Here is a 22,135-nt window from a genome sequence, read left to right as displayed (position 1 = left end):
GAAGAGAAGGGTGGCGATGAGGGAGGATGTGAGGAAAAATGTACTTGAATGCGAATGTAGTGGCGGGTAAACGTGTATAAAAAAAAGGGAAGAAAGATGACAAACGTCGAGGAAGAGAGATGGAAAGTCACGTAGGTAGGAAAGGTAAAATTAAGAGTAATAGAAGAAGGAAATAGATAAAAGGTTGATGTTCAGAGTGATAAGCACGTAAGGAGAAGAAAAGAACAACGTAAAGAAGAGGAAGATAGCGGGGAGGGAAAAGAAGGGTGGTGATGGGGAAGAATAAAATTAATGTATAGATAGGAGTGTATGGGATGTATTTAAGTATATATGGACAGACAGACAAGGAAAAAAAAAAAGAAAGGGATGGCCAGGAAAGTAATGGAGTGAAATTGAAAGCATGATACTGAAAGACGTATTATAAAGAAGGGAAGATATAGAATTCAAAGTTAGAAGATTTAAACGAGAAAAATAGTAGATGAAAAACAGTAGAGGACAAAGAAAAAGAACAAGACAGAGAATGAGAGGAAGGTGGAAAAAATAAATAAAAGAAAAGGGAAAGAAAGGAAAAGAAACTATAGAAAGAAAGGGAAACAGAAGAAAGGAAGAGAGAGCAAGAGTAAAAGATGGGGAAAAAAGAAAAAAATGGAAGAGGAGAGAGAGAAGAAAATACGAAAGAATAAGGGAGAGGAAAAGAGGAGGAGAAGGAAAGAAAAGGAGAGTGAGGGTGAAGTTAAGGAGAAAATGAGGGGAAAGTGATGAATGAGATGAGGAGAGAATGCTGATTTGGAGATATGAGGTGAAGGTGAAGGGGAGGAGGAGGAGGAGGAGGAGGAGTGATGAAGGAGAGAAGAGAAGGGAGAAGTTGAAGGAAATCTCTCTCTCTCTCTCTCTCTCTCTCTCTCTCTCTCTCTCTCTCTCTCTCTCTCTCTCTCTCTCTCTCTCTCTCTCTCTCTCTCTCTCTCTCTCTCTCTCTCTCTCTCTCTCTCTCTCGATGGCTCAATCTGTGGGTTATCAGAACACACACACACACACACACACACACACACACACACACACACACACACACACACACACACTTCCCATCCGTCGCAAATTAGTGGTTAACCAGCACAGTGATTTTTTTTTGTAGCGGGGAGGAAATTACGGTATATAGGCCTCCCTTTTCTCCCCTCCCCCCTCCCCTCCCCCCTCCCCTTCCTCTTTCCTCTTCCATCTCCCTACCCAACATCCTCCTCTTCATCTCCCGTTTCTTTGTAGTTTTCCTCAGCATCCTTTTCCTCCACCCTCATTGTTTCTTCCTCTTACCTTTCCTTCCTCCTCCTTTTCCCTCTTCTCTTTTTTCCTCATCTCTTGCTTCCCTCCACTTGTCTTTTTCCTCACCTTCTTTTTTTCCATTCATTCATTAGTTTCATTTTCTCTGTTTATTACTGGTCATTTTTCGTTCATCATTGTTTTCTTCCTCCTCCTCCTTCTCCTCCTTTTTCTTCTCCTTCTTCTCTTCTTTTATCCTCTTTCGTTCATCCAATTGTATCTTCACGCCTTTCTCTCACTCTTTTCTAATCCTCGTCTCTTCCTCCCCTCCTCCACTTCCCCTTTCTTTTTCTCATCCTGTTGCTGTTTTTTCCCCTTTCGTTATTTTTTATCATCTCATATCACTACTTTTTCCCTCTTCCATTCATGTCAAATCCTCTTATCTTTCCCTCCTCCTCCTCGTCCTCGTCCCTTCTTCGTTTCCTCGTCATCTTTCTGCCTCTCATACTGCGTTCTTTCGCTTTCATTATTTTTTTTTATCCTGGCTGTATCACCACTTTTTCCTCTTCCATTCATTTCTAATTCTGTTTCCTTTTCCACCTCCTAAACCTCATCATCTCTTCTATGCCTCCTCCTCGTTCCTTCTTCCCTACCTTCCTCTCATTCTTCTTTTCATAATCTTCTCTCCTTTATTCTCTTGTTTTCGTATCTAACTTCTCTCATTAATTTTAATCTCATCCCCTTTCTCCTCCTCTTTCTCCCCCTCTCTCTAATTCTTCGTCTCATATTGTTCTCTCCCTTTCATAATTTCCATGTATCACCACTTTTGCTCTCTTCCTTTCGTATCAAATCTTCGTCCCTTTTCCCTTTTCCTCATCTCCTGGTCCCTTGTCTCCTTCCAATTACTCTTCCTCTACCTTCATATCATGCAGCTCTTCTATCCCTTTCACAAGCTTCCTGTTACCTCTTTTTTTTTTTCTCTCTTCCTCTCATTTCAAGTTTTCGTCTCTGTCTCCTCCTCCGCCTCCGTTTTTTCCCCCCTACCTCCTCCTCCGCCCCTTTCCCACTTCCCATTTCTTTTTCTCACGCTGTTTTTGTTTCTCCATATCCTGTTTTTTTTCCCTCTGTTCCTCCATTTTTTTTACCAGTTCCATTCATTTTAAATCCTCGTTCTTTCTTACTGTCCTCTTCCTCTTCATTCATCCCTTACTGATCCCTTTCCTGTACCACCACTTTTTCCCTCTTCCATTCATTTCAATTCCTCGATCCATCCCCTCCTCCTCCTCATGTTCTTCCCTTCTGTACCTCCTCCTCCTCTTCCTCCTCCTCCTTATACTGTTGTTTTTTTTATCTCCCTTTCATCGCTTATTATTCTTCCTCTATCGCCACGTTTCTCTTCCTCCATTCAATTCAAATCTTCGTCCTCCCCTTTCTTATACTGTTTTTCTCCTCTTTCCATCATTTATTATCCTTCCGCTATTACAATGCTCTCTTCTTCCATTCATTTCAAACCTGAGTTCCTCCTTTCATTTCAAACCTAAATCCCTTTCCCTCCTCCTCCTTCTGATTTTCCCTCCCGTACTTCCACCTCCTCACTTTCGCAGCCACGCACCGTAACCCACACTGCCCATTAGCCTGTGGTCAGCGCCGAGGAGAGAGGGAGGGAAGGGAGGGGAGAGGGAAGGGGAAGGGGGGAGAGTTACTGGCCAATGGGGGTGACCTTGAGAGACGACGGTGTTTGTACGTGACTTTCTCGCCCAATCACAGTCACTTTCCAGCCTCTGTTACCTGGCTGGTGTTTTTTTATATTCTTGCGTGTTTTGTTTTGTCTGGCAAGGACTGTGTGTGGGAGGGGGAGTGAGGAGGGGGGAAGGAGGTAGAGGTGGGTGGGGAGGGTTGTACTGTGGCTATTAATGTATAAGGGAGAGACAAGGTGTAGGCGAGGAAAATTTATGTGTATATGTAGTGAGGAAAGAGGGTGAGTAAGGGGGTTGTAGGGTGATTGTGTGCGGGGGGGAGGAGATAGTGTGCTTGGGAGGGGGAGATAGGGTGTATATATATATATATATATATATATATATATATATATATATATATATATATATATATATATATATATAGATATATATATATATATATATATATATATATATATATATATATATATATATATATATGTAACCGTATACCTGTGACTGAAATCTTTATGTACGGTGTATATGAAAAATGTATTCGTAAATATGTATGTATGTGTGTATGTATGTACGTGTGTATGTATGTATGTGTGTACGCCTTTTTTTCAGTTTCTCCATCTTGTTACTCCGTTATATAAATGTTATGTCTGTGTGCATGCGTGTGCGAATAAACATTATTTGAATCCGAATTTTTTTTTCTCTTTAGGAGACACAACTAGTTTTTGTTAAGAATTTTCCAGTCTCGACTTGTTAGGGTAAACTTGTGTAGCCTTACGCGTTCTCTCTCTCTCTCTCTCTCTCTCTCTCTCTCTCTCTCTCTCTCTCTCTCTCTCTCTCTCTCTCTCTCTCTCTCTCTCTCTCTCTCTCTCTCTCTCTCTCTCTCTCTCTTACACACACACACACACACACACACACACACACACACACACACACACACACACACACACACACACACACTTGATAGCATTAGTCAGCCTTGCTCCTCCTTTCCATAAGTTTTCACATTTTCTTTCCTGGGCGCCTAGAAATCACGGCTCTTGTTTATTTCATTTGGCGTCACAACATGAATAAGCAGTTGCTATTACCTTGGTGTGCAGGTGATTATTGTTATTATTGTTATTATATATAAGAACATAAGAACGTAAGGAGTCTGCAAGAGGCCGGTTGGCCTATACAAGGCAGCTCCTGTACACTCAACCCCACCTTACCTCACCATCCATGGCTTTATCTAACCTCTTCTTGAATGTATCTATGGTATTGGCACCCACAACATGGCTCCCAAGCCTGTTCCATTCGTCCACCACTCTATTGGTGAACCAATTCTTGCCTATGTTTTTGTTGAATCTGAATTTATCTAACTTAAAACCATTTCCACGCGTCCTACCTGGCTCTTTCACTCTCAAAATTTTATTGACATCCCCTTTATTAAATCCCTTCATCCATTTATAAACTTCGATCAAGTCTCCTCGCACCCTTCGCCTTTCTAGAGAGTGTAGATTTAACTGCTTCAGCCTGTCTTCATAAGGCAAGTTTCTCACCCCCTGAATCATCTTTGTCATCCTCCTCTGTACAGATTCTAACATCTTGATATCCATTCTATAATAGGGGGACCAGAACTGAACTGCATAATCGAGATGAGGTCTAACTAGTGCTAAGTAAAGTTTAAGGATGACTTCAGGCGCTCCTATTGCTCACGCTCCTTGAGATGAAACCTAGTACTCTGTTTGCCCGATTTTTAGCCTGAATGCATTGAGCCCTAGGACGGAGGTCAGCGCTCACTAAGACTCCTAAGTCTCTCTCACGCCCAGACCTGCTTAGAGGAGTGTCATTTAAGGAGTAATTGTGTAAGGGGTTATTCCTACCTGCGCTCAAAATGCTACACTTCCCGACATTGAATTCCATCTGCCACTTCCTCGCCCAATCATATAGTCTGTCAAGCTCATCCTGGAGAACGGTAGCGTCGCTGTCTGATTGGATTACTCTACTGATCTTGGTATCATCTGCGAACTTACTGACATCGCTACTAATTCCTGTGTCCAAGTCATTGATGTAAATAATAAAAAGCAGAGGACCCAGCACCGACCCCTGTGGGACTCCACTCGTAACACTGCCCCATTCAGATTTCCTACCATTGATTTGCACTCTCTGCTTCCTACCACTAAGCCACGCCCTGATCCATTTCAAAACTTTCCCATCTACGCCGTGAGCCTGTAATTTTAGTAATAGCCGGTGATGAGGGACTTTGTCGAACGCTTTACTGAAATCTAGATATAATATGTCATCATTAATATTATTATTTTTATTACTATTATTATTATTATTATTATTATTATTATTATTATTATTATTATTTTTATTATTATTATTATTATTATTATTATTATTATTATTATTATTATTATTATTATTATATAGTTATATTATTATTATTATTATTATTATTATTATTATTATTATTATTATTATTATTATTATTATTATTATTATTATTATTAGTAGTAGTCGTAGTAGTAGTAGTAGTAGTAGTAGTAGTAGTAGTAGTAGTAGTAGTAGTAGTCCACCACCCCTACCACCATCAACAACAACAACAACAACAACAACAACAACAACAACAACAACACTAATAAAAACAACAGTGATAACAGCATCATTACCAACAACACCAATACCAAAAAACAAAACAAAACAAAACAAAAACACCGGCCCCCCCCGCCCCCCACCGTCACCCTCACCCACGCATCCCCGTCTTCCTGCCGCAGGGACTACGCCTTGAAGCAGCCGTCGCCTATTCGCCGCCAGAAAATCCTTCACTTCCTGGACCTGTTGCTGGCCATGACCCTGCACCGCTCCCTGGCCCGCGGCGCCCCCCACCACGCCGCCGGCCACGCCCCCGCCGCCGCCCCCGCCGCCCCAAACACCTCCCCCACCTCCCCGCCCGTCCTGTCCCACTCCTCCGCCGCCACCCTCCCGCACGCCGCCTCCAAGAACAGCCTGGCCCTCAAGTATGTGCGAGAGAGAGAGAGAGAGAATGAGAGAGAATGAGAGAGAGAGAATTATGGATGCAATCATAATTTGAAAAGTTGGCTTGTTATTTACCCTCATTTATCATTATGGATATTTATATTCAATTATCGATCTGTTTTGTTTGTGATCATTATTCACATGTGTACACGCATAACTATGAAACCCATCCTGTTGATGTATATGTTTGTGTACGCATGTATTATTTTTTGACATGTATATATTCATGTACATTATCTATATACATGTAATCATATTTTATTTAATGATTACAATTTACTGATATTTTCTAAACTAATGTTATTAAGCTGCATATCTTTTGTGTTTCTTTTTATTGATCATTCGTCTTATATAATTTTACACATTTTTCTATTATCAAAATCTGAGATATATTTACTGATGTGCATGCAGTCATCACTTATATATTTTTTTTCTGTATTTCTTTACACAATATTTTTACCACCAGTCTCAACAATCTCATCCCCGTTTTCTATGTGGCATGCAACTGAGAGGGGTAGCTCACCTATCCCAGCTTGGCAACCACCACTGATGCTGACCCTTCTTTCTCCCCTCTCCCCACTCCCCTCCTTCCCTGTAGGCGTCAGGGGAGTCTGGCCAGCGTGTGGGGGGCGTGTGTGACAGATGGGGGTGATACGACTCCCCGCTCCCCCCCCTACACGGCCCCTCCGCCCACCTCAACCATCCACAAGGTCAGGTCACATCAAGGTTCTGCGTAATGTTGTGTGTGTGTGATGTGTGTTGTGTTGTGTGTTGTGTGTGTATGGGAGTGCTCGTCATGTTGTGGACAGTGAACCGTTTGTGTGTGTTTGGTTTAGGATGTTTGCATGTGTTTATATATATGGTGTGAACTTTGTGTTTCTGTGATGGAAATTGAGTGTATTCTGTTTTTTTTTTTTTTATCTATCTCTCTAAATTTTCCTGTTTTATATTAGGGAGTAATGGAAATTTGAGATAGTACTAAGTTTTCTATCGATGTAAGTTGTGTCCTTTTAGTCCTTAAGTTTGTTTTATGGAGGGAAGGAGGTGATGAAAAACTGTGGTGCTTCTAAGTTTTCCATCTGTAAGTTTTCCATTATTCTTGAAGGAGGGGGCGGAGGGTTCATTGATGATCTATGTGTATGTAAGTTATATTTTCATCGTTCTGTGCATTTTTATCATTTCATTCACTATCAACACCTTTTTCTTCCCCACATTAATCTTTATCAGTTATTTCATTATGAACTTTATAGCCACAAAGTTGCTGTTTTAGTTAACCGTTTAATACATTTTTTTTCGGAGCCATGGTAGTTGCGGCGCTTTGACGGAATGACCAGTACAGTCCCAATTTCTTATGCCTGAACGACAGTAGACAATAAAGATAAAGAGAGCCCATTATTATTTTTATTTTTACGTGTTCGCCTATAGCGCCGGTAGGCTTTCTTCAGGGGCCTGGTCATGGAGGGGCCTTTACACCTCCATGGGCCTGGTGGTCGGCCCAAGCTCGTCATGGCGCAGGCAATTTTTTTTATAGTGGCGCCGTTTATTCTTGGCTCATGCTGCCCCCCGGAACTCATTCTTGATTCACTTGGACGGTTTCTTTTAGAGTCCGGGTTGATGGGTGGTTTTCAGGACAGCATGTGGGTAGTCTAAAGCCACTCGGTGGTGACTGAAAAATCCGAGGCGGTAGCGTGGGGATTCGAACCCGCGTCGTCCAGCACGCGGTGAATGCAGGGCCCGCACGCTAACCACTCAGCCACCGCCTCCTCCTCCCGAAATTTATATCTCTTTTTGCCTCTCGTTTTTTCTGCTTTTGTTCAGAGCAACGTACAGCGGGCTTTATAGTCTTGTTGTTGTTATTTATTTTTACCCTTGAGCTACCTCTTTTGCTGTAAAAAAAGTTATGTTAGGTTTACAGGAGCTGCCGGCCTCTTGCAGACTCGTTATGTTCTTATATTCTAAGCACTTTTTTCCCCCGTTAACTTTTTTCCTCCCTCGCTCCCCCGCAGACGGTCTCGTGCCACCTGCTGGACCAGATGTACGTGTCCACCTCCCTGCCGCTGCTCACCCCGGCCGACCTGCACCGCCCGGAGGTGACGGGGATCGCTTACACGTGAGTTCCCTGCAGACACAGACCTCGTTTTCTGTCTGCTCAAGTGTTTTCGACCTGTATTTTTTTTATATAGCTTCTAAGTGATTTTTTAAACTTTTTCGTTGGGTCTTTCTTTGGACTGACTTTTGTTTATCCCTACACATGAGTTTGCAGAATATAATATAGCTATTTTTTTTCTATTTTTCTCATTTATTTATTATTTTTATTTTATTTTTGCTTAAGTGCCCTTGTCAACTTTTGCTTCAGGTCTTCCTTTGCCCTACTTTTTTTTCCTTTGCACGTAAGATTACAGCACACACAGACCCCGTTTTCTGCCTATTTATGTTTATTTCCGTGTTTTCCTTTTTCTTTTTTAGCTTAATTGCCTTTTTTTCAACTTTATCTTCGGCTATTTTTTTGTACTTGTTCTTTTTTCCTACACACGAGTTTACTGCACACATAGACCTAGATTATCTTTGTTTATGTCCATGTTTTCTCATATATATTTCGTAGCTTAAGTACCATTTGTCCCTTGTTCATTTGGGTCCTTTATTGTACTTGTTCTTTCATCCCTACACTTAGATTTACTCCGCAGATATATCTAAAATTTCTTTATATCCTCTTTTTTAGTCATATTTAGGTTGACTACCATTTTGACCCTTTTCCTTTGGGTTCTTGTTTTGTACTTGCTATTTATCCCTTCAAATGAGTTTACTGCACAAATGTAAGGCCCTCATATGTTGGTATCACGTATATTAGGTAGGTGGAGTGTGTAGTGCAATTTGCTTCACCAATTTGTTAGTTGTTTTTGTTTACGTTCATGTTTTCTCATATAATTCTAGTTTAAGTGCCCTTTTTCAACCTTTCCTTCGGGTCTTTCCTTGTACTGACTTGCTTTTTACCACACGCGTCAGCTTATCTTGCGCTGACATCATTTTCGCTCTTTGTCTCACTCCGTAATTTGTCTCTTCTTTGCCGTAAATCATTGTCTCTTTTTCCCTTTCCTGTCGGTGCTCCTTTGTGCTTGCTTGCTTCTTTTTCCTTTATGCCTTTTCTTGAGCTGTCTGTCCACCCGTTACGTCCTTTCTGTCTATTACTATCGTGTTTGCTGTCTCTTGTTTTCCTTAGTGATCCGTTTTTTCTTTGCTGTGTACTAATTTCAGCCTATACGATACTTTCCTTCTGTCTGTTTTCTTGTTTTCTGTCATTTCTCTTTCTTACTGGCCTGTTTCTCTTTTCTATGTCCTAATTTCTGCCAACGCGCTACCTTCTCGTCGTCTGTTTTCTTGTTTTCTGTAATTTCTCTTCCTTACTGGCCTGTTTCTGTTTTCTATGTCCTAGTTTCTGCCAACGCGCTACCTTCTCGTCGTCTGTTTTCTTGTTTTCTGTCATTTCTCTTCCTTACTGGCCTGTTTCTCTTTTCTATGTCCTAATTTCTGCCAACGCGCTACCTTCTCCTCGTCTGTTTTCGTGTTTTCTGTAATTTCTCTTCCTTACTGGCCTGTTTCTCATTTCTATGTCCTAATTTCTGCCAACGCGCTACCTTCTCTTCGTCATTTTTTGTGTTTTCTTTCTTTTATTTTCCTTTGTGTTCCGCTTTCTCTTTCTATCTACTAATTTCTCCCTACACACGACTTTCTTTTTGTGTGTTTCTGCGTCTTCCTATTCTCCCTATTGGTCTATTTTCCTTTTATATGTTCTAATTTCTACCTAAACGTTACTTTCCTTTCGTCCATTCTCGTGTATTTTCCGTCTGTTATATTCCGTAGTTGTGTTTCCATGTTCTTGGTATACTTGTTTTTTTCTTTTTATAACAGAGGGAACAGTCAAGGGCAAAAAAAAAAAGAAAATATCACTGTCTTAAAAGCATTGCTACCCAGAGTCACCTTTTCATGTGTATTTTCTGGCTTTTTTTTTTTTTTTCCTTGGGGTGTCTTCATTTCTCCCTTCATTGTGCCTTCCTTCGATTTTACTTGTCTTTTCCACGTGTTTGATGTCCATACAGACCTCGTTTCCTTTTCCTATTTCTGTTTTTTTGTTTTAATTCGATTTTCACTTTCCTTAATTCTTCCTCCCTCGAACAACCCTGAATTCTATCCTCTCTCTAGTTTGCTCATCCTTTCCTTCCTTGTCTTCCGTCAGCCATTCTTTTATATCCTTATTTTTTTTTGTTTTTTTATATCATGTCTTAAATATCCTCGCCCCGTCTTCCTCTTCCTCCTACACTCACTTTCCTCTCTTTCTATTACCTCTCCGTCTATCACTGATCTGGTCTTCCCATCCCTTCCTTCCTCTTCCTCATCAGACCCCCTCACCTCTCTCCTCTTCCTCGTCCCCCCCACCCCACCCCTTTTAAAATCTACCACATCCTTCCTCCTTTCCCTTGCCGCTCCAATAGCCCACCTCTCACTTCCTCTTCTTCCTTCTTTCTCTTTTCCTTCTTTCCCTCTTCCTAGTCCACCTATCATTCCTCACACCCGCTTCTCTTCACACCCCCAACCTTCCTTTCTCCTATTTCTTATTTCCATTCCATCCTTCCTTCGTATTTCTCTTACTCATACACCCATCCAAACACTCACTGTCCATCATCTTCCTCTCTCTTTCTTCTAACCCCTATTCCTCCCCCTCTCCCAAAGCATTACTATCCATGCCTATTCCTTAACTTTCCCAGCAAACCCATTCACTCTCTCTCTTATCATTTTTTCTCCCTCCTCAACGCATCTCATCCTAATCCTCCCCTCCCGCTAACTAATCATTCCCTTCCTCTTCCTAACCCAGTAACTACAATATCTCATAACCCGCCATTCTCTTCCTACTTCTCTCACAAGTACTTACGGCTCTCCCCTCTTTGTATTCCTCCTCTTCCTCATTCTTATACCTCCTTTTCCTCTTTCTTCTCATCTCTTCATAATCACACCTTTTTCTCCTCCTCCTCCTCCTCCTCCTCTTCTTCATCATACCTCCTTTTCTTCCTCCTTTTCTCCTCCTCCTCCTCCTTAATATTATACCTCCTTTTCCTCTTTCTTCTCATTCTCCTTTTCTTCCTCCTCTTCATCATCGTTCCTGCTTTTCTTCCTCCTTTTCATCATCATTCCTCCTTTTCTTCCTCCTTTTCATCATCATTCCTCCTTTTCTTCCTCCTTTCTCCTTTTCTTCCTCCTTTTCTCCTCCTCCGCCTCCAGCCCTCACTCCCGTCCACTCTCTACAGGTGTGGCGGCCCTACCGTGTACTCCCCCTTCACCTGGCTGGGAACGAGGGTCACGGTCCGGCGCCCCACCCCCGCCCTCGCCCTGCCCAAACACAACGCCCATAAAGGTAAGTCCACCCCACCGCCCACCATAGCCCCCCCGCCCACCACAGCACGTACCGCCGCCCACTTTTACTTCAGCCATCCGTCCGTGTCTGTCTCCTTTCCCTTTCTGTCCTTACGTTCCCTTGATTCATGTTTGTTTTCCCTCGGTACATGTTGTTAATGTTCTTACGTTCGCTTAATGTTTTCTTTCCTTCGTTCCGTCTATGAGCTTTCGTTTTCTATGCCGTTTTCTTTGTTTTCGTTTTCCTTTTCCTTTTTTTTTTTTACAGTAAATGGTGAAAAAGTTTTGTTAAGAAGTCCCCAAAAGTTCCCCCAAAGTTCCCCCAGAACTCCCCAAAATTTCCCCAAAAGTCCCCCAGAAGTCCCCAAAAGTTCCCCAAAGTCCCCAAAAGTCCCCAAGAAGTCCCCAAAAGTTCCCCCAAAGTCCCCCAGAAGTCCCCAAAAGTTCCCCAAAAGTCCCCAAGAAGTCCCCATAAAGTTCTGTCTTATGTGATTTCCCCCCCTCCATTTTTTTTTTCTCCCCACCGTTTCTCTTTCCTCTCTCTCTCTCCGCCCTGTTTCCTCCAGCCCCTCCCTCCCTCCCTCCGTCCCCACATCCTCCCGTTTTGATTCTTATGGGTAATCTAGAAGGTACAGTGATATTCTTTATGATTTATGTTTTTAATTGGAAGAAGTGAGATTTGGTGTCGTTGTTGTTGTTGCTGCTGTTTTGTTGTTGTTTTGATCCCCTTCATTCGTGACCATTAAAAGCTAATTATATAATTTACGCATCCTCCCCCACCTCTGTCTCCCCCGCCACTTCCTCATCCCACCGTCCCTCTCACCCTCAATTCCTCTTCTTTCTCTTCCTCTTGCATCCCTCATCACTTTTTCCTCGCTGTCCCCTTCCCTCCCTTCCCTTCCCTTCCCTTCCCTTCCCTTCCCTGCCCTTCCCTTCTCTTCCTTTTCCTTCCCTTCCATTCCCTTCCCTTCCCTTCCCTTCCTTTTCCCTTCCCTTCCCTCCCCTCCCCTTCCCTTCCCTTCCCTTCCCTTCCCTTCCCTTCCCTTCCCTGCCCTGCCCTGCCCTGCCCTTCCCTTCCCTTCCCTTTCCTTCCCTTCCCTTTCCTTCCCTTCCCTTCCCTGCCCTGCCCTGCCGTGCCCTTCCCTTCCCTTCCCTTCCCTTCCTTTCCCTCCCCTCCTCTCCCCTTCCCTTCCCTGCCTTGTCCTTCCCTTCCCTCCTCTTTCCTTCCCTTTCCTCCCCTCCTTCCTTCCCCTTCCCTCCTTCCCTTCCTCCCCTTCCTCCCTTCCTTCCTTCCTTCCCTTCCTTCTCTCCTTCCTTCCCTTCCCTTCCTTCCTTCCTTCCCTTCCTCCTCCCTCCCTCCCTCCCTTTCCCTCCCCTCCCTTCCCTTCCCTTCCTTTCCCTTCCCTTCCCTTCCCTTCCCCTCCCCTCCCCTCCCCTCCCCTTCCCTTCCTTTTCCTTCCCTTCCCTTCCCTTCCCTTCCCTTCCCTTCCCTGCCCTTCCTCCGCTATGCAACATCCTTTATTCCTTTATCTTTCTCTTTCATTTGCTTTATTCCTTTCTCTTTTTCTTTTTTCCTTTTCTTTATTTCTCTTTCTTTCATCTTTTACTTTATTTTTTTCTCTTTTCCTTTCCCTTTATTCCTTTCTCTTTCTTCTTTCCCTTTATTCGTTTTTCTTTCTTTTATTTCTTTTTTTATTTTCCTTTATTCCTTTTTCTTTCTCTGTCATTCTTCTTTCCCTAAATTCCTTTCTCTTTTTATTTTTCTTCTTTCCTTTAATTCCATTCGCTTTCTTTTTCTTTCTCTTCTTTCCCTTTATTCCTTTCTCTCTGTCTTTCGTTCTCTTTTTTTCTTCATATACGTATATCTTTTTTTTTCTCCATCACTACCATCTCTCCCTATTGCCATTACCTACTTCTTCCACCTTCCACACACACATACGAATACACACCATCCTCCCTCACACTCCTCTCTCCAACCTTCGTTCTCACCCTCACAATGACCTCTCTGAACCAACAGGCGAGGACCGCAGCTCGTTAGACCCCGCCGCCTGCAAGAGCCTTCTTCAGGAGCTCTCTGTTCTTCGTCGCCTCCGTCACCCCGGCTTCCTGGAGGTGATGGCCGCCTGTCACGTGGCCTCGCCGTCCCCAGACCACGTGACCCTCGTCTTTCAGCACGTGCAGTATGGCTCTCTCTACCACCATCTTCACGTGGAGGTTGGTAACAGTTCTAAGGAGGCCGGGTTGTATGGTGCGTTAGCTTGGTTTGGTTTGGTGTGGATGTAAGAGTGTGTGTGTGTGTGTGTGTGTGTGTGTTAAGAGTGAAGGGAAGGGAAGGAAACGGCTTACCACTGAGTCACAAGTTCTCCACTTTAATGCAGCTTAGGAGTCTCCAATTTGAATAAAGACAAAAGTAAAAGTTGGGGGCATACGCTTAAGCTGCGCGTGGCCTCGGTGCTCGTCTCCGTCACAGTGGCCCTTGAGCTTGTGGCGGAAAGTAACATTAGATAACCCCGGGACGCAAAGACAAAGACATATATCGAATAGTGATGAGACTTTTTATGGACAAGCGGATGTTCGAGCAGTTATCCCTGTAATTTTAGGGCGAGAACTTCCTTTTTAAGTCACCGAACTTTATTTATTTCTTTTTTTCTTTTTTACGATGCTGGATGAAAGTTTAACAAAAAAAAAAATATCTCCAAGATGTGACTCGTACACTTACTGGAATACAAATAAAACTCATATAAAAACACTCATTTTTCTACTTTCCTATATGCGATGTGATGTGTTAGTTAACCAGCATACTGTTTTTGTTATTTAATCTATATGTAGTGTACGTGTGTGTGTGTATGTGTGTGTGTGTGTGTGTGCGGCGTTATAATCTGTCTCTCCTTGTGATGTGTATTTTCTCAAGCATTACATCGTTATCTTCACCCTTGTTACTTTTTTGCCTAATTATCTATGTCAGGTTTGTGGTTGGCTTTGTTTCCTGAATTTGCTTTGTTTACTCTTTTTTTCCTTGTGCCTCGTGGAAGTTGTTGGAATTCCTTGACATTTTTTATCATCTCCTTTTTTGCTTCTCTCCTTCTTGCCCTTTATGTTTTTTTATTTATTTATTTATTTATTTATTTATTTTTTTTGTGTGTGTGTGTGTGTGTGTGTGTGTGTGTGTGTGTGTGTGTGTGTGTGTGTGTGTGTGTGTGTGTTCGTGTCATTTTTTTTTTTTTTTTTTTTTTTTGTCAGCAGTGATGGCTTTGATCTATAACACATTTTTTTCTTTATCCAATGATTGACATTTCTTGCTGTTTTCCTTTTTTTTCTTATGATCAATGTTTATCACTACTATGTTTAATTCTGTGACATTCTTTGCTCTCTATGGATGCCTGCTACCCATTTTTTTTTCACTTTAATAGTTTGTGTTGTCATGATCGCCGTGTTAATTATTTCACATGGCGAAACTATTATATCTTCGTGCATTTATGTGTGTGTGCCTCCAGAGTGATCCCTCCTTACCTACGTTATTTTTATGCTCCGTGCATATATATCTGTTTTTTTGTGTGTATGTGTTGACGAGTCTCGAGTATTTGGTAGTGTTGTTGCATCCATAGTCTTACTTTTATTTGGGACTTCTACTTTATTTAAACTTATATGGTGTGTGCTCAAATGATGTACTTCTTTCTTGTTTTTTCTTTACGTGCTTCAATATATATAGTGCTTGCTCCGATTATTCACTTATATCATATTTTACTTTACCTGTTTAGATTTACATGGTGTTTGCTTCAGTAATTCACTCAACGTATTTCGTAGTGTTGGTTGTTATGCTAAACTTTGTGCGTTTGTGTTTCAATGATTGACTATAATGTTAATATGCCAACTAGCGTCGTTTTGGCTCCTTGAGATCGTTCCCTTCATCCTGCCTCGAAGCGGGTGTGTGATTGGTTGATGAGCAGGTGAGTGACGAGGCCGAGGAAGACTGAGGAAGGTGAACCGCGATGAACCGGATGTCGCAGGTGGCCTTGTGTGCCTGCAGGTGCCCGCCGCTGGTTCAAAGGCCAAGGGGACGGGATGAAGGCACGGAGAAAAAAAAAACTTGAAATAAAAAGCAATATGCAATCATGAAGCGCTTCTCGGCGCGCATCACTCCTTCTATTAGGCTTCCACTGGCTTATTCATTTTTTTCTTATTTTGCAATTATCTGTTTAAACAATTTGTCAGTCGGATACTCAGCCTCAGCCAATTATTGACTTTCCAAACGCCTTGTAGGTAGAGGGCAGCACTGTATCCTGTTCCTCTGGCCGGAGCTTCTCTTAAAGAGCTGTGAGGCGGAGTATCATAATGTTTTTTTATTATAACTAAAAATAAATATGAGAATATAGCAGAGAAGGAAGCTTGTCTCACCTTTTTGCATTTCTTGCAAACCTATGCAACTGTTGTTAAAAAGTCTTTTAAGCTAGTTGATGCAGAGGTGAGTAAAATCAGGCTTTCAGTGAGTCTTGATCTATACTTAGTATATCAACTAAGCATATGTTTCGATTAATGCAGCTTATTTTTTAACGAAGATAATGTTGGCACGCATTACCCCAAACGTCATCCGTCAGGCGAGACAAGCCGACGTTTACTGCATTACTCACTGGCGGGAGGCAGCGCCGTGCTTCCAGCAGCTATTTCCTCTGCCAGGATACGTAGACCTGAAGGAGCTCTGCGGTAACCACGTAATTGCCCTTTTGCCAGTGTTTCAAATAAGTAAACATTATCGGCAACTCTCGCCTGAAGGATGGTGTTTGAAATATTACCTGCCAACATTTATTCCACTATTATTTTCGCCTAAATCATCTGAATTATTTGCATGAAACCGTATGGTACTTTGCCGCACAGCTGTTTAGGAAAGTAAAGGAGAGGGCCTTTTTTCTCTGCCCCGCCAAAAGGAACGAACGGCCATAGTGCTTCCACCATTGAAAACCAGTTAGACAATAAGCGAGTGAATCATTCAGTTTATGCAGTCAATCGATCATGTAGTTAACTGGTCATTCAGCAAAAGAGTTTACCAGCGAATCGTTACTTAGCCGACCAGTCAAGTACTTAGTAAGAAATCGTTCAATGAAATTCGTTTTTCTTTCCAGAATACATCATTCAATTGTCCACCTGTCCACCTTTGTATATTCATCTACCGATTTTATATACTGTCTGTTAAATCAACTCCTTTATATTTATTTATGTATTTATTTTTATTGAAATGTTTAGTCCTTCTTCATTTACTCTTAAATTTTAGGTTTTCTTTAACTTATTTATTTAGTTGTGTTTTGTATATTTGCTTCTATTTACTTAGGTTTTTCGCTTGGTATTAATTGATTGATTGATCGATTTACTTATGCACATTATTTACGTATTCCCTGTCTCTCCCCCGCTGCAGCACCGCGACCTGAGCCTGGGCGGGGCCGTGGAGGTGCTGGTGGGCGTGGTGGAGGCACTCATGTTCCTCCACGCCCACAACTGGCTCCACACCGCCGTCTCCTCGCACGCCCTCCACCTCGTCTCCACCCATCACGCCAAGCTGGGGGGCTTCGAGTTCGCCATGGAGATGCACGGCAAGGTAGGTGTGTGGGCTGGTTATGGAAGGTAGGAGGAAGGGGTGGAAGTGGATAGAAGTGGATGAGAAAAGGATGGAAGAGGATAAAAATGGATGAGGAAGGGTGGATGTGTGAAAAAGCTAAGAGGAGATGAAGGAGGAAGAAGAAACGGATAGAAGGGGATGAGGAAGGGATGAAAGAGGATAAAAGTGGATGAGGAAAGGTGGAAGTGTCAAAGAGCTAAGAAGAGATGAAGAAGCAAGGAGTGAAAGAGGAAAGAAGAGGTGGTTGATGGAGGGAGGAAGAGATTGAAGTGGAAAGAGGAGGTGGATGAGTGGGGGGGATGGAGGGATGAAAGAGAAATGAGGAAGTGGATGAGGGTGTGAGGAAGAGATGGAAGAGGAGAGAAGAGATGGATGCGTGAGGGAGGAAGGGATGAAAGAGAACAGAAGAGATGGATGAGGGAGAGTGGATGTAGGGAAGATGTTAGGTGAGGGTGGATAGAGAAGTAATGTAGTAGAGGGTGAAGAAAGGGTGAGGAACAGGTGAATAAATGAAAGGGAAAGCGTTTGGGATGGAAGGTTTGTGGAAAGGGAGAAGAAAGTGTGGATGAGTAAAGAGAGACTGACTGACTAACTGACTACCTGCCTAACTGACTGACTGATGACTGACTGACTGACTAACTGACTGACAGACTGACTGACTATCTGACTGACTGACTGACTGACTTGAAATCTGACTTATGGATTGACTAACTACCTGACTTACCAGACTGACTGACTGACTGACTTGAAATCTGACTAATGGATTGACTAACTACCTGATTCACCAGATTGACTGACTTACTGACTACTTGACTGACTAACTGACTTCCAACCTGACTTATGGATTGACTAACTACCCGACTGACCGGACTAACTGACTTACTGACTACTTGGCTGACTAACTGACTTCCAACCTGACTTATGGATTGACTAACTACCTGACTTACCAGACTGACTGACTTACTGACTACTTGACTGACTAACTGACTTCAAACCTGACTTATAGATTGACTAACTACCTGATTCACCAGATTGACTGACTTACTGACTACTTGACTGACTAACTGACTTCAAACCTGACTTATGGATTGACTAACTACCTGACTCACCAGACTGACTGACTTACTGACTAACTGACTTCCAAACTGACTTATGGATTGACTAACTACCTGTTTTACCAGACTAATTGACTTACTGACTATTTGCCTGACTAACTGACATCAAACCTGACTTACGGATTGACTAACTACCTGTTTTACCAGACTGACTGACTTACTGACTATTTGTCTGACTAACTGACATCAAACCTGACTTATGGATTGACTAACTACCTGACTCACCGGACTAACTGACTTACTGACTACTTGACTGACTAACTGACTTCCAAATTGACTTATGGGACTGACTAACTGACTTCCAAATTGACTTATGGATTGACTAACTACCTGTTTTACCAGACTAATTGACTTACTGACTATTTGCCTGACTAACTGACATCAAACCTGACTTATGGATTGACTAACTACCTGAATTACCAGACTGACTGACTTACTGACTGACTTACAGACTGACTGACTGACTGACATCAAACCTGACTTACGGTTTGACTAACTACCTGACTTACCAGACTGACTGACTTACTGACTGACTTACTGACTGACTTACTGACTGACTGACGGACTGACTTCCAACCTGACTTGTGGATTGAATAACTACCTGACTAACAAATTACCTGACTGACTGATCACCTGACTGACAACCTAACTTACCAACTGACTGACTGACTACCTAACTGATTTACTGACTGACTGACTAACTAGGTCTGATACAAGAGATGGAGGGAGTGCAAGGGAGTAAATGAACAGACAATACTGGACTGATCACCTGACTGACTACCTAACTTACCAACTGACTGACTGACTACCAAACTGATTTACTGACTGACTGACTAACTAGGTCTGATGCAAGGGATGGTGGTGAGGGTGGCAGGGAGTAAATGAATAGACAATAAGGTATGGGAATGGGCCGAGGTAAAAAGGTAATGAGAGAGTAATTGTGCGGAAGAGCTAATGAGTGGGAGGGTGTGAAACGATGTGAAAACCAGGAGAAAAAAACTTAATCATCCCCTTTTTTCCGCATGGTGTGTGTGTGTGCGTGTGTGTGTGTGTGCCATTTTCCTCTTTCATCATTCCGTCTATCTGTGTCAAGTAGTTTGTCTGTTTGTTTCTCTGTCTGCCCGTCTGCCACTGTGTCTGTATATTTATCTGTCTTTATCTGTGTGTTTGAGTGTGTCTATCTCTGTCTGTTTGTCATTATGTCTGTTTGCGTTCCTGTCTGTATCTGTGTGTTTGAGTGTGTCTGTCTGTCTGTCTGTCTGTCTGTCTAACTGTCTGTCTGTCTGTCTAACTGTCTGTCTGTCATTGTCTGTCTGTGTCCGTCTGTCTGTCTTTCTCTTTCACTCTCACTCACTCACTCACTCACTCACTCACTCACTCACTCTCACACTCACACTCACACACACACACACACACACACACACACACACACACACACACACACACACACACACACACACACACACACACACACACACACACTACACACACACACACACACACACACACACACACACACACACACACACACACACACACACACACACACACACTCACACCCACACACACACACACACACACACACACACACACACACACACACACACACACACACACACACACACACACACACACACACACACACACACATCCATTACTCACGTTTCATAACTCATTTCTGCTCCACCCTTCCTCTCACCCATTTCTCTCCCTCTTTTCCATCCTTCTCTTTCCCTTCTCTCCTCACGTATGTTTCTCCATCCTTTTCCCTTCTTCCATTCCCTTCCCTCGGTTACCTCCTCATCATCATTGTCTTCCTCTATTCTCCTTTGTTTTTGTTTTCTTTCCTGTTCCATAATTTGAGTTCCATCCCATTTCTTATTTGATTTTTCCTTTGTTATCTTTATTAAGCACTGTTCATATTCCTCCTCTTCCAATATCCTCCTCCTCCAACCTCCATTTTCTATTTCTCTCTCTCTCTCTCTCTCTCTCTCTCTCTCTCTCTCTCTCTCTCTCTCTCTCTCTCTCTCTCTCTCTCTCTCTCTCTCTCTCTCTCTCTCTCTCTCTCTCTCTCTCTCTCTCTCTCTCTCTCTCTCTCTCTCTCTCTCTCTCTCTCTCTCTCTCTCTCTCTCTCTCTCTCTCTCTCTCTCTCTCTCTCTCTCTCTCTCTCTCTCTTCCTTTCCTTTCTCCTTCACTTTATTCCCTCCTTCCCTTCCTTCCACCATTCCACACCGTTTCTCCCCCGTTCCTTACATCCCCACTTCTCTCCTCTTCCTTCTTTTCTTTCTTTTGTTTTCGTCTACCCTGTTTCGCCTCCTCACCCACTAATCACAGACACCACATGCACTCCCTTCTTTTCCTCCTTTTGCTTTCTTATTCTTCTTTTCTCTCTATTCATCCTTCTCTCCGGTCCAGTGTCCCTCTTCTTGCACCCTCCTTTGCTTCCTTTCTTCCTTCAGCCATCCTTCACTTGCTCTATTATCCTCTCTTCTTTTTTCCTTTCTTACACACTATTCCTGTTTTTCTTTTTATCTTCTCTTTCTTCTCCTCAAATTACAGTCCCTCCTTCCTTTCTTCTCACTCACCTCAGACTTACTCTCTCCTTTCCTCCCCTCCTTACTTCTTTGTTCCTCTTCGTTTCCTTCCCATCTCATCCACTCTCCTCCACTTCCTTCGTTTCTCCAGCTATCCTTCCTTACCGCTGTGTTTTTATCTCGTCCTTTACATCCCGACTCATTCTCCTTTGCTACCGCCTTTTCCTGGGCTATTCTTTCACCCCTCTTGCCTCCCTTCCCATTTCGCCCACTCTTACTTCCTTCCTTCCTTCCGCTGTTCTTTATTCTCTTTAAAATCCTCTCTTTCTTCCCAACCCTCTCTTTTTCTTTTTTCCTTCCCTTTACTGTCCTTCTATCTTTGCTTTCATCCCTTCTCACCCTCTCCGCCCACTCTTCCTTCCTTCCCTCCTTCAGCCATTCTTTATTCCCTTTAAAATCCTCTCTTTCCTCCCAACCCACTCGTTTTTCTTTTTTCCTTCCCTTTAATGTCCTTCTATCTTTGCTGTCATCTCTTTTCACCCTCCCCGCCCACTCTTCCTTTCATCCTTCCTTCCTTACACCATCTTTCTATATCTTTGCTTTCATCCCTTCTCACCCTCCCCACCCACTGCTCCTCACTTCCTCAGCCATCCTTTCTTCTCCCCTTACCCTCCTTTCTTCTTTCCCAATTCAGTAATCTTCCTCACTTCCTTCTCCAGCCATCCTTTCTTCTCCCCTTACCACCCTTTCTTCTTTCCCAATTCAACTAATCTTCCTCACTTCCATCTCCAGCCACCCTCTCTTCTCCCTTTACTTTCCTCCTTTCCTTACCAACCTACTCCTCCTTCCTCTACCCATTCTTTCGTCTCCCTTTTACTTTCTTCCCTTCCCCGCCCACCTGACGTCTCCAGCACAACCCTCACCCTCCCTTCCGTCCCCAGGGGTGCAGTATGCGGGCGCCCCAACTGAACCCCGCCAGCTGGCTCGGTCCCTGGCAAGCTCCCGAGACCCTGACGGAGCAGATGGTGTCCACGAGGTCTGAAGTGTACTCCCTCACCGCCGTCATCTGGGAAGTGTGGGCAGGTAAGTGTGGAGGAGGAGGAAGAGTGGAAGCGAGAGTAAGAAGTGCAGAAAGAGGAAGAGGAGGAGTAGAAGTAAGAGAAGAGGAGCAGATACAGTGGGAGTGGAGGAAGAAAAAGAGTAGAAGCAAGAATAAGCCGGTAAATATGGAGGAGAAAGAAGGAGAGTAGAAACAGGAGTAGGACGGGGAGGAAGAGGAAGAAGAGGAGGAGAAGTAGGAGGCAACATAACAAGAGAGGAGGAGCAGAAACAGGAGTAGAGAAAGAGGAATAAAAGTAGAGGCAAGTAGAAAGTGGATGATGAGAAAGAGGAATAGAAAAAAAAAACAGTGGGAAAAACGGAAAGAGCAGGAAAGGGCAAGTGCAAAAAGGAGTAGGAGAAGCAGAAACAGAAGTAGGAAGTGTAGAGAGAGGAAGAGGAAGACTA

General features: G+C 43.1%; 1 protein-coding gene across 5 annotated transcripts in view; it reads left to right on the top strand.

Annotated features, from left to right (window-relative positions):
* LOC126998366 (uncharacterized) overlaps positions 1-22,135 on the top strand; it is a 191,645-nt gene that overhangs the window by 153,143 nt on the left and 16,367 nt on the right. For all 5 annotated transcript variants that reach the window (XM_050859898.1, XM_050859897.1, XM_050859899.1 and 2 more), the window contains 7 exons: positions 5,708-5,950; positions 6,568-6,679; positions 7,976-8,079; positions 11,267-11,373; positions 13,390-13,586; positions 16,780-16,959; positions 21,571-21,712. In XM_050859898.1, the coding sequence (XP_050715855.1) occupies positions 5,708-5,950; positions 6,568-6,679; positions 7,976-8,079; positions 11,267-11,373; positions 13,390-13,586; positions 16,780-16,959; positions 21,571-21,712 (1,085 nt within the window). The remainder of the gene's footprint in view (positions 1-5,707; positions 5,951-6,567; positions 6,680-7,975; positions 8,080-11,266; positions 11,374-13,389; positions 13,587-16,779; positions 16,960-21,570; positions 21,713-22,135) is intronic.

The sequence above is a fragment of the Eriocheir sinensis genome, chromosome 14 (assembly GCF_024679095.1).
Source record: "Eriocheir sinensis breed Jianghai 21 chromosome 14, ASM2467909v1, whole genome shotgun sequence".
NCBI lineage: Eukaryota > Metazoa > Arthropoda > Malacostraca > Decapoda > Varunidae > Eriocheir > Eriocheir sinensis.
The sequence above is the reverse complement of the archived record's forward strand: the minus strand, read 5'-3'. Positions and strand labels throughout refer to the sequence as shown.